This window comes from Cyprinus carpio, chromosome B24, assembly GCF_018340385.1.
Source record: "Cyprinus carpio isolate SPL01 chromosome B24, ASM1834038v1, whole genome shotgun sequence".
Classification (NCBI taxonomy): domain Eukaryota; kingdom Metazoa; phylum Chordata; class Actinopteri; order Cypriniformes; family Cyprinidae; genus Cyprinus; species Cyprinus carpio.
This window is the reverse complement of record NC_056620.1, coordinates 2,424,096-2,437,313: the sequence shown is the minus strand read 5'-3', so window position 1 is coordinate 2,437,313 and position 13,218 is coordinate 2,424,096. Positions and strand designations below refer to the sequence as shown.

The following is a 13,218-nucleotide window of genomic DNA, read 5'->3' as shown; positions in this document are numbered from 1 at the left end:
GCCCTACAAACACCAGTTACCAAAAACCACAATCACAAGGTCCATTAATACCAACTTTAACAGGAGAAATTTCACATTTTGTTGCTTAATTCGTGCTTTTAATTGTCTTGGAAACCCACTGTTCTTGTGGATCAGGTTACAGGATTTGGCTTATTGTGGTGATTTTCATGGATGGCCATAAAATACATGCTACTAAGGAGAATGTTATGCCTTAGGACATTTCTTTTGACTTTAAATGGGGTTTATAACGTCCCGTTGTGTTTTGCCTCGAGCACAATGCTAGTTCAGTAGGCCATTACGTAAAGTTCAGAGGCTTATTCCCCTCTGAGCCATCACTTGTGTAATACCCAACACTCAACTCCAGGGCGAATGACTATCAATGTGTGATTTATGTGAGTAAGAGAGGGAGTACTAGTAATACTCCTTCCACTCTGTCCAAGTTTGGCCCCAGACCAACCCCATTTCTCTTGGTCTGTGTAAACACAGTGCTCCGATGATACCCTGATCTTTGCATAACTCAGAGAGTTAGAGAGACCGAACGTGAAAAGTTCAGGAGTCCATAAACTGGTGACTGAATTCACCGACTTTGTCATTTGTGTGTGTGGTTTTGTGTTGCTCGGTCTGGCAAGTCAGGACATGGAAGGGTGGAGGAAAGGCCCCAGTCGCTCGGAGGCACTCAAACATATGATTGGTAGGGAGAAGAGATGCGAAGGGCCAGTGTTGGGAAGGTTACTTTGGTTACAGATTACAAGTTACCCTACTTAAAATGTAATAAGTGGTGCAACTATTACTTTACTAAAGAAATGTAACAGATTACATTTGATTACTTTTTGATTACTTTTCGAAATGATACTTTTTGTTATAATAATTTCATTTTATCAATCAAATCTGTATGTGTGTGAAAATATTCAGATGTAACCTCCTTTGTAATCGTTAACATTTTCATAAGTAACTGTCATTTAATTACACTTATTTTTTTTCTCAGTAACTGTAACAGATTAGTTATATTTATTTTTGTAATTAAATTACGGAATTCTGTTACATGTAACTAGTTACTCCCCAACACTGTGAACAGCTACTATGAAACTCTTCTTTTACACCGAGAGCTTTGGGCAGTGAGCGTACAGGAGTTGTGGCTTCCTTCCGCTGCCGCCTCATTTATGTGTGTTACCTAATACTTATTTCACACATGAGACTCTGGATTTCTCCTGTTTCCTTTTGAGCGCTGTGATGTCAAGGAAGACACTGGAGGCTGTAATAAACAGCCAACATATGGCCACTGGATTTACTGCGCCCTCGCCTCATTGCAGACCTATTCTCAGTTAAACCACAAAGCAAAGTAGTCCCTTTTTCAAACCTTCTCCCACTCAGGAAGAACATATATATTTTTATCCTCTCCTTTCCCTTTATAAAAGCCATTCAAGACCTCTTCCCACCAGGTAACTGAGAATCGGTGCTACGGTCGCTCTGTATCTGTTTGCTTTTGAAGTGCACGTGTCATTTTTGGCAGTTTGGCTCAGAGCTATTGTCTGAGAGCTATCCTCGCAGGCCCAACCCACCCGACTCTGTCATTTGCATCCCAGAAACCAGGCCAATTACTTTATAAGAGCTCCTACCGAGTGTAAGCTAGGACTGTCGGTATCTTACAAGGTTGCCAGGGTTTTTGAGTAAAATCGTACGTTGGCAGCTTTGTGTTTAGAATGGATGCTTTGGCTTCAGGCCCAAGTTTTAAGGTAAATTTAGATCAGGAATGCTTCTCTAATAAATAGTCAGGTGCTATTTGGACTTGGCAGCATCATATGTGTGTCTCGTGCTAAAGTAGAAGGAAGGACAAGCCATTGATGGATAGAAATGTCAAGCTGAAACCAATGTTTTGTTGCACTGATTGGTTATTTGTGTAGCATCATGAATTTGTTGGCCTTTCTTTCTTTCTATCTTTCTTTCTTTATAGAATTTAGTAGTGTTCATAGATTCAAATAAATAACTAAATTAATTACAAGTAATATTAAAATAATTAAATTGTAAAATTACAGACGTTTGACTTTGAGGTGAATCAAAAGAGATACCTTATTTTTTTATTTGTTTTTAGCTTATTTTAAAGCTTTTGTCTGGTTTAGACTGATTTGATTTTAATGTAATAGTGTCAAAAATTAATATATTGGCTAGCATCAGTGCACTACAAGGCCTGCATAAATGCACATTTGCAGAAATAGCTATAATGATTTGAATACCTAGTGTATTAGTCTAGTAAATATTTTAGGTAACACTTTAGTAATTCTCACTATTAACTAGTTGTTTATTAGCATTAGCCTATTATTAACATATTGGCTGTTTATTATTACTTATAAAGCACATATTCTGCATGACCATGTTCTGCTTCCCTAATACCTAAACTTAACAACTACATTACTAACTATTAATAAGCAACACATTAGGAGGTTTTTTTAGGCAAAAGTCAAAGTTAATGGTTCGTTAATAGCAAGAATAAAGTGTGACTATATTTTATCTAATTTTGTAATGCCTCGTTTAAGATTTTTCCAACTGACACCCTGTTGTGAAACATTTTTTGTTTGCAAAGATTTCTAGCATTTTAAAGTAGTTTTGTTTATGTAACTTTTCAAAGGAAGGCATTCACATTTCCGACTATTTTAGAGGATATTTGATGGAGACGAAACAAGATGGAGAGACACAGAGAGAGGGAGCAGCAGAGGCATTCTTGCTTGCTCGGTTTGGCACCGTGTGAGGACTTTTCCACTCTTGTGTGCTTCTGACTGACACACAAACGCTCAAAAAGCTCACATACGGTCATACACGAACGCACACGCCAGCACGCCCATAACATATTCTCTCTTCATAGTCTCCCAAAATCACCTCTGCTTTCCCACCGTTTGTCTTTTGTTTGAGTTGTTTTAACAAGGATGTGCAAGAAGCTCTTTCTGTCGTGTGTGTGTGTGTTTGTGTGTGTGTGCAGGAAAGTGAGAGTGATGGGTGGGAACAGATGTAGTAACAGCAGCCCCCCAACTCCCTCCACCCGCACTATCTCTCCCGGCAAGAGAGCGAGAATCTTATGACAAGTACAGCTCTCTCTCTCACTCACTCTCGCCCCAAACCCTCACCCCAAATCCTTGCACAACTCGAAACCTGCCCTGCTGTTGTGTAATCCCTTGTCTTTCTACCTCTAATCACCAACAGAACCCAACAGTCTCTTACTCGACCTTCCACACCCGAATACAGGTTTTCCCTTCTCAACGTTCACTTCTTATTTCCAGCATCTTTCTGGTTTTCTCTTTGATTCGTAGTACTAGTTTGTCTCCCACCACATTCATCAACTGTTAATTTTCCTGCAAAAGCGCCCCGCCCCTCACACAAACATCCTATCAGAGGAGCGGCCTTATCTTTCCTACTGAGAGAGCTTTGATGAGTTGCTTGTTTATGGCTTCCGTAAGAATGACGCCTTTAATCTTTGTAAAATGTTTTACAGATTTTTATTAAGGACATAAATACGTGATATACTTGGCACAAAGTAAATGTATTTCAAATACATTTCAGTATATTTTTTTCACTAGAGTAGTCATCGTATGTGCTTGTCAACCTCCTCTTTAGTTATTTTAGTTATCTTTAGTTATTTCAGCTGCGGTTGTACGCGTCTAATCGAGTGCATTCAGTACTTGGCTCGCAGGCTGTTTCTGGAGGAATCTGGTTTACCTCCATTTGGCTACAAGGCGTATGTGAAGTGTCTCTTGTTGGCGCCCCGATCATATCTACCATGTTGTTTTGGTCCAGCCAGCAGCAGATCCTGTTGTCCAACAGCCTCGTCACACACCCAGACGCACATTCCCTTATCCTCTCTCCAAAAGAGGAAGCGGCCCAGACCGCAGAGGAGCTTCCTGTGTGGCTGCGGATGGGAAACGGCAATTAGCAAAGAGAGAATCTCGTTCTTTTCTCCATCTTTTTTCCCCTCCCAGATCTCTCCCGTCCTTCCTCTTGACAACTGTTCTAACTCTCCCTTCCTCGTTTTGACACATTAGCAATCTCTTTTAGTCATTAGCACACTTATTAAATCATAATCAGCACTTAGAGTTCTGCTTTTTAGGTTGATGTACCTCGAGCGTCTCCCATCATCCCCTCAGGAATGAACCCCTCTTAAATGTAGCGCTTAGACCCCCCCGCTCATCCAGATTAGCATCTACAGCCATCTGCCATGCTGGCGCCCACCAAAGCAGAGATTTTCCTGTGTGGTCGTCTGTAGTTGTCCAAAAATTGGATGGAACCAATCATGGCTTCATAGGCCACAATTATGATGTTACCAGTTGTTACACCAATCAGATCTCAAATTTTTTCGTAACCTTTGCTAGAAAGAGAGTACAGTATGAAACTTTTATGATGACTCTTACACACTTGCGTTGGACTGGTCACGCTCCCTCACTAGTGCTCTCCAGACAGGTGCTGGAGCCATAAAGCTCAAAGAGAATGTGTGTTCTGTGCCTCATCTAGAGAACACGCGTTATGTTCCACTGACTGTACCAAGTACTCTGTGTAGTGTACTCGCTGGACAATTTTCCATTCTTCCAATCTTTTTATCCCCAGATTCTTTAGAAGGAAGGAAGCTGTTCTCTAACTAGCTGTTTTCTGAATGTCAAGTTACTGTAAGATACAAGCTGTTCTTCCAGTGCACTCAAAGCATCCTTGGTTTATTTGCATACATTCTTTTTTTTTCTCCATAGTTATGGAAAATTCAACAGAGGAGGCAAGAACAGAATCTGCAAATTGCACCCTCACTAGGGAGGAGGCGGAGCAAAGCGATGAGCGGCAGAGCCCCGCCCCCATAGGAACACAAACAGGTAAAAATCTGTCTTTCTTTCTGTCTGTCTATCTATCTATTGATCCACTGTGAGTTCTATCCATCTATCATCCATCAGGACATTTTACACATAACTCTCTTTCACTATCCATCTATCTTTCCATTCACCCATTGTCCGTTCCATTGCTATATCTTTATATCTGTCGTTTCTTCTATCCATCTATCATCCTATCGATAGTTCTGTTTATCAGTCAATCTATCTATCTTTCTATCAGCTATTGTTCTATCCATCATTCCTTCTATGTATCACTCTACCATCTATCTTTCCATTCATTGTTCATCATTCTATCCATCATTGTTTTGTTAGTTATATCCACCCATTATATCTATCTGTCTGTCTGTCTATCATTCTATCTATCTATCGCTCTCTCTCTATATATATATATATATATATATTGTTATCTCTCTCTATCACTATAACTCTATATCTATATATATATATATCTATATCTATCTATCTATCTATCTATCTATCATTCTATCTATTGTTCTATCATTCTATCGTTCTGTCTATCTATCGTTCTATCATTCTATCTATCATTCTAAAGTTCTATCTGTCTATCTATATATCAATCTATCTATCTATCGTTCTGTCGTTCTATCTATTATTCTATCTATCATTCTGTCTATTGTTCTATCTATCGTTCTATCATTCTGTCTGTTTATATATCAATCTATCTATCGTTCTATCATTCTATTGTTCTATATCTATCTATCATTCTATCGTTCTGTCTATCTATTGTTCTATCTATCATTCCATCGTTCTGTCGTTCTATCTATCGTTCTATCATTCTATCTCTCTCTATCTATCTATCTATCTATCTATCTAATTATATAATTATAAATCCATCTAACTATAAATCTTCCTTGCATTAAATCTTGATTTTCAGTTCATCTCTCTATCTATCTATCTATCATTCTATTGTTCTGTCGTTCTATCATTCTATCATTTTCATCTTATCTATCCATCTATCTATCGCTCAGTCCATCTTTCTATCCATCCATTGTAAATTCTGTCACCCTATCAATCTTTCTATCTATCGTTACTTCTATCTTTTGCTCTATCCACCTATTTATCATTTGTTGTGTCTATCATTCTATCTATTCATCTATAGATCAGGGTTGCCAGGTTTTCACAACAAAACCCGCCCAATTGCTACCCAAAACTAGCCCAGTTGCGTTTCGAGGGGTTTCCCCGGTAAAAATACAAGTTTTTGGGCGGGGATCCTCCAGTAAAGTTCGCATTCCAGGGGCTGAATATCAAGCTATTGGGGTTGCTACAACCTGTGGACATTAAAAACCACCCCCCTGCGGCAACAGTGTTAAAGTAGCCCAATTCCGCGGGAGAAACGTGGACTTGGCAACACTGCTATAGATCCATCTGTCATTCTATCCATCCATCATTTGTTCCATCTCTCTGTCTGTGGCTCTGTCTGTCACTATCTTTCTAACTATCATTCTATCATTCATTAAAGTAATACAAAGAAATGAAAACATCCACAGAGAGTTCTACCAGTGTAGAGGAGGAAGCAAATGAATGGGAGAACGGACAGAATAGATTAGACGGAGAGATGGAGGTAGCCGATGGGGTGGACCTGTCTTCCATTAACTCCATGATGAGCACTGTGATGAAAGCAGCTCAGCTTAACGGCAGCGTAGACTCCGCCCACACCACGCCCAGTAAGGTGTCCGTCAAAAGCCCCAGCACCAGCCGCAGTGGAAGAAAGACCCAGGTAAGAGGTTACGAAGAATAAGAGTGAAAATCACATGCATACTTGATAAATGTGATATTAGCGAATATACATGGATTTACATGCATATATGTATATAACAGTAAAGTAAAAGTAAAACACAGAATATGTTTCCTAGTATTTTGTGCAGCAGAGACAGTGTTGATGTCATTTTGTGGTCGGAAACAAGAACTATTTGTGGTTATAAAACACAAAATATATTTATGATCCAAACTCAACACTGAAATGTCTCACACTGATTCATAATCTCAAAACAAACTCGTACTGACTCATTCCACAAATAAACCAATCAGACGAGCCATGGCAATGTCCTTGGATGCGTTCCAATCAACATAGTTCTGTTGTACAAAAGTCCACCATTGTGGCTTATTACCACTTCATAAAATTTCATTGCACACAGTCAGGTTGTGTAACACCTAGCTATATTAATGACCTTAAAATTACATTTTAATTTGTTTAATGCATTTAAAAGCTATGATCTACAGTAGGCAGATTTTGCACATTAGAGATTTAAGATTAAAGTTAACTGGGATGCAGCTCTAAATAATGAATAGCTGCTGCTTATATACAATACGTGTGTTATTGTGGTTGGAAAGTAGTACAGGTGGGAAGGACTTAATGGATGCAGCATCCTGCTTTTAAAACAGAAAGTGACAAATGGTCTACTGGCATCTCAATCCACCTTTTGTTCACCCGGCTGCATCACATGGCTCCCATTAGAGCATGCAATTCATCCCTTAACACTCCAGTGTGGGGCAACAGGTGTCGCTTTTAACCCCTTAACACTCCTGTGGAACTCTGGGGGGGAAGTTTAGTCTCTGAAGTTTTGGATCCAAACCATCCACCCCCGCTTAAATGTGTTCCTTCCACTTAAAAAATATCCTGTAGGATATTATATATAGGTATAAAATCTCATAGACTTGCATTGAAGGACATGAGTTATATCTAGAGAGCAGAATAGAAATTTGAGTGTGGGATCTTTTAGCCAGTAGGCAGTGTTTCACCTGGAGAGGCTGTGGTCTAGTTCTCTGGCCTCTTCCGCTCCTTTTGAGCAAAAGTAAAGAAGCTTACAGTGCGTTGTGTAATTTACTGGATTAACTGAGAATAAAGAGACGAGCTGAAGCACAGAACACTGCAGACAGGTCCTGCTGAACACAGACAGGTTCAGACAAAACCGGTAAAAAATAAAGATTGCTAACAGGTGTTTGCTCAGGTGCACCATGAATTGTATCTAGAATAGAATGCCTTACAGCATAAACATCCACTTTTTGAATCATCCAAGGAAATAGACTTTTCAAAAGTACAAAAGTATCTTGTGTTCATCAAGACTGCATTTGTTTGATGAAATATAGATAGTAAACACAGAAATATTGTGAAATATTATTACAATTAAAAATAAAATGTTTCTATTGTAATATATTTTAAAATGTAATTTATTCCTGTGATGCAAAGCTGAATTTTTTTTAGCATCATTGTTACTCCAGTCTTTAGTGTTACATGATTTTTCAGAAATCATTCTAATGTGCTGATTTGATGCTTAAGAAACATTTATGATTATCAGTGTTGAAATCAGTTGTGCTGCTGCACATTTTGTGATACATATTTTCAAGATTTTAGGAAGAACAGCAATAAACAGTACTTATTTGAAATAGAAAGCTTTACCACCATTTTTGGTTAATTTAATATATCCTTAATAAATAAAGGTATTATTTTCTTTAAAAAAAAAAAAATAAAAATCTTACAGACCCCAAACATTTGAATGGTAGTGTGTAGTAAGTGTTTTAAACCAATTTATGACCTATAGACTTTTTTTTTTTTTTTAAGCAGGTCAGTATGAATAGTGACAATGAAATGAATGGGACTTCCTTATATGACGAAACTATCACTGCCAATTAAAGGGGTCATCGGATGCCACGTGCACTTTTACAAGCTCTTTGAACTGAAATGTGTGTTGGCAGTGTGTGTACACAACCACCCTATAATGATAAAGATCCACCCAGTGTTTTTTTCTTAATCTCGTTAAATCATTTCCCCTTTCTCAAATCGAGGCGATCTCAGATGCCTGTGTGTATGACGTCACACAGACAGGCCCCTCCCACGATAGTTTGATTGACAGTAGTGTTTCATTGTAGCGTCTTACCTTAGCTCCGCCCTGAGTCACTGTCATCAGTCGGCCATTGTTTCACCGCTGGAGCAGATGTAGGCAAGAATGACTCCTAAGAGACTGAGGTTTTGTTGTTTGATGTAATAATGAACATAGCAGTCGTCATTTACTCCTGACATCTGAGCCGCTGAATGCACCCCCGAACTACATAAATGCGTTTGCGCAAATCATTCATGGTCCAGCTTCACCTCCAGAAAAAGTGAGTGTTAGGTTTTTTTAAGAATCTTTACAAATCGCCTTTCCTAATAATGTGTTAATTAGCAAGTTCCACTATGAATGCGGCTATAGTAAACAGTCCCTAAAAAAGCAGCTCGGAAGAGAGGGGCGGAGTCAGCAGAGCTCATTAACATTTAAAGCAGCATGCAAGAAAACAGCTTGCTCTGAAAAGAACAGTTTTTGATAGGGAAAAAACGGTGTTGTTTTACACTACCATTGAGAAATACCAAACAAACTTACATAAATTACATTAATAAACAAAATAAACAATATTATAAACTTGTGGAAAATGGGCATCCGATGACCCCTTTAAAGTCAAAAAGCAAACGTTGTCTGTGAATGAGACTTCCCCTTATAACATGCAGAATGGTAAATACTGTCAGCTTGAGCAGTTGGCGCTCGCTGGTCCTGAACTGAAGCCAAGAGAGTCACAGAAGGAAAACAAGCCCTACGCCAGCGTGCCACCAGAGGAAGAGGAAGTGCTCTTCTCTTCCTAGAGATGTTTTTGAAGATTCCAGTCTGGTTTAATCGCTTGTGTGTTTTAGATCACATGGGCGTCTATTTAGGGCTGGACTTGTGATGACTCATCTGCCTTCTCTTTTTTCTTTTCTTTATTTATGTATTATGAGATAGCTACGCATTTATTTTATGACATCATATGAGTAAGCATACAAGGCATTCAGTCATGTGACGGCATCAGATCTGTTACAACAGGAACTGGTCTCACTGAACAGTGCTGCTAATGTTTGCATTTAAAGGGACAGTTCGCCCGAAAATGAAAGTGCGGTCATCATTCAAGTTGTTCCAAACCTGTATGACTCTATTTCTTATGTTGACCGTAAAAAAGGTATTTTGAGGATTGTGGGTAACCAAACAGATGTTTGGCCCCAATGGGGACCAGAAACTGAAGAAAGAAACTCATACAGGTTTGGAACAACTTGAGAGTGAGTAAATGATGACGGAATTTTCATTTTTGGGTGAACTATCCCTTTAATGATCTGACGTTCTGTCAACAGCAGCGCGAGGAAGGCAGTGTGTGTGGTGTCGGTTTACACAGATTTCAACTCAAGGAGAAAGAGGAAACCGTTAAGATGCTCTTCACGAAATACACAAAACATAACCGCAGGAGGAGAGAATTTCATTGATTTTTTTTTTTTTCAAATTTAATAAACAGAAGGTCTTCAGATTCACGATTGTGGTCTGTATTAAAATAAACTGCATGCGTGCACAAAAAAGTGAACTGTATTGCTGTGATATATGTGTAACAGTAGAGTGTTTGTGCTCGATGGTCGTGCAGCAGTGACCGATGTAGTTCCTGGGGGTTGAGCAAGTGTTTATTTAACAGTGAATTTAGCTCAGTATCTCACACATACAACCTGTTCTGACAAGACATTCAAGGTCGGAAGACAAGGCCTCATTCCCTGCCTCCTGCATATGTGTTTTTACCCACACTCCTTGAATGTGTGACTCAAAGTGATGACCATAAGATTTCATACAAAAAGACTAGCTTTTGTTTATTCTTGAATTTAATATTACAGCTGAGTTTTATTTATTTATTTGTTTTCTAATATTTTGTGGCTTTTATTTCATGAGCTTTGAGGCTTATCTTCACTACTGTTCAAAAGTTTAGTTTTTCTTTTATGTACTTTTAATCATCAAGGAAGCATTAAATTGATCAAAAGTGACAGTAGAGACATTTATAATGTTACAAAGGAGTTCTAATTTAAATAAATGCTGTTCTTTTGAACTACATTTGAACAATCAATCAAAAAATCCTGAAAAAAAGTATCACTGTTTACAAAAAATAAGCACAACATCTGATTTCAAAATTAATAGTAATCAGAAATGTTTCTTGAGCAGCAAATCAGCATATTAGAATGATTTCTGAAGATCATGTGACACTGAAGACTGGAGTAATGATGCTGGAAATACATTTTTGCATCACAGGAATAAATTACATTTTAATATATATCCATATAGCTAACAGTTATTTAAATATATAATAATATTTCACAATATTGCTGATTTTTTTTTTTTTTTTTTTTTTTTTATCAAATAAATGCAGCCTTGTTGTGCAGAAGAAACTCTGAAAAACATTTAAAAATCCCCCAGATTTTGAATGGTAAAGTTAAGTAAAATAAAACGTAATGCAAATAATTTGGCAAACTTTCATTACATGTACACTTTGAAAATATTTGTTTTTAAGTGTACTCTGTTGTGCGAAAACAGCTTTTGTGCCAGCAAGCTGTCAAGTTTGCATCCTCACCAAAATCTTGTGCTTTAAAACACATAGTATAATACAGTGCTCTGTGTATGCTGTAGAGATTTATAACTGCATACAGTTCATCTGGTATTTGTTTCAGGACGCCAAAGATGACAGCGGGTGTATCGTCTGTCCACTGTGTGATAAGAGCTTTCAGACCCAACACCAGTTCACCATGCACATCCGCCAGGTGACATGCACTTTTCCAGTATAATGTTGCATACCTGTTGATTTCTTTAATTAAAGTCTGTGTACAAGTTAGCCAAGATAGCATTTTCAGAAGCCACTTAGACTTGACAATATATTGTAGAGCTTGGCCTGTAATGTTAATTAACTTATCGAGCTAGCTGACCCAAATGTCTTTTCTCCAGCACAACACCAACAGCGGGACTTCGGACCACTCTTGCAGTATCTGCGGGAAGTCTCTGAGCTCGGCTAGCTCTCTGGATCGTCACATGCTAGTGCACAGTGGAGAGAGACCCTACGAATGCTCTGTGTGCCATCAGACGTTCACCACCAATGGCAACATGCACAGGTCAGTCGGGAGTTTCCAAACTAAAAATCATTTGTAATCTGGAGCACTTGGGTTGAATATTTGGATTTGCAGAAATACAGAAATAATTCTTAAGACAGCATGCACACATTTAACTTCCATAATGTGATGAATTATTAAGGATAATGGAAGATTCGGTGGGACTTTATACATTGGGGTATAATTTGAACTATTTTTTTACCCATGAGGCCTTGGTTATGTTGCACAATTGCTTTCAGAAGTGCAGAAAGTTATTACATTTTGGTTAAAGGTAATAACTTTTTTTAAATAAAATTTTTAAAGCTTTTTTTTATTTAAACCATATTCATTCAATTGTGCATTGCTTTATAAAGTTAGTCCTGGTTTCATACTGTCTTTCAGCTAATAAAGTCTTATTATCAAATTATTATTTTGATTAAGGATTGAGTTTATTATTTCATACATGCACACCTTTGTGAACCGTTGAGTATTCAAAATCAACTTGTCTGAAACTCTGTGATAAACAGCAGTGAGTAACTGTACGTGTGTGATTTAAGGGAAGGGAGATGTGCAGGAGCAGCACGACCATCCGCCCTGATGTGTCATCATATCTTCTGGTTAACTACTGAATGAGCTGTAATCCTAAACTTAGCACTGACTTTGTGTCTTGGTGGATTTAATAAATGTTTGTTTGTGAGTTAGCAAAATGAGTCATATGCAGTCTTTTCATATTGGCTTTTTATGCTAAACAAAATTTAAGCAGATCTGAGTGATCACTAGATAGTAATTCCATGAAGAAATGTGAGTGGTGCCATCGTAGGTGTTCTGGATGGTTGCCAGGATGTTGCTTTGGGGTGGCTACAGTGTTTAACATGGTTTCTAGTCCATGTCTACGCAGTTGCAAGGGTGTTCTTAGAGATTGATGGGGTGTTCAAAAGTTGTTAAGGTGTTTTAAGTGGCTGCTGTAGTGTTCCATGGTTGCTAAGGTGTTTTAAGTGGTTGCTAGTGTGTTGCTATGCAGCTGCTTAAGTCTTCTAGAGTTGCTAAGGTGTTTTAAGTGGTTGCTATGGTGTTCTAGGGTTGCTAAGGTGTTTTAAGTGGTTGCTAGTGTGTTGCTATGCAGCTGCTTAAGTCTTCTAGAGTTGCTAAGGTGTTTTAAGTGGTTGCTATGGTGTTCTAGGGTTGCTAAGGTGTTTTAAGTAGTTGCTAGTGCATTGCTATGTAGATGCAAGAGTCTTCTAACACTGTGTCTACACCGGATGCGAGCAGCGTGACAAATATAACTCATTATTATCAGTGATGCTGTCAATGCTGGATGTGGCGTGGATTGTGGCTGGAGGTTGCTATGGTGTTCTAGGGTTGCTAAGTTGTTTTAAGTGGTTGCTAGTGTGTTGCTATGCAGCTGTTGGAGTGTTTTAACTGATTGCTATGGTTGCTAAGGTCTTTTAAGTG

At 38.4% G+C, this 13,218-nt stretch overlaps 1 protein-coding gene across 4 annotated transcripts in view; it reads left to right on the top strand.

Moving 5' to 3' along the window:
• rreb1a (ras responsive element binding protein 1a) overlaps window positions 1-13,218 on the top strand; it is a 51,533-nt gene that overhangs the window by 22,635 nt on the left and 15,680 nt on the right. For 3 of the 4 annotated variants that reach the window (XM_042752072.1, XM_042752073.1, XM_042752075.1), the window contains 4 exons: window positions 4,725-4,841; window positions 6,365-6,594; window positions 11,356-11,445; window positions 11,627-11,790. In XM_042752072.1, coding sequence (XP_042608006.1) covers window positions 4,725-4,841; window positions 6,365-6,594; window positions 11,356-11,445; window positions 11,627-11,790 — 601 coding nt within the window. Of the gene's footprint in view, window positions 1-4,724; window positions 4,842-6,364; window positions 6,595-11,355; window positions 11,446-11,626; window positions 11,791-13,218 lie in introns of those variants that run through there. The other variant, XM_042752076.1, reaches the window with a different exon arrangement.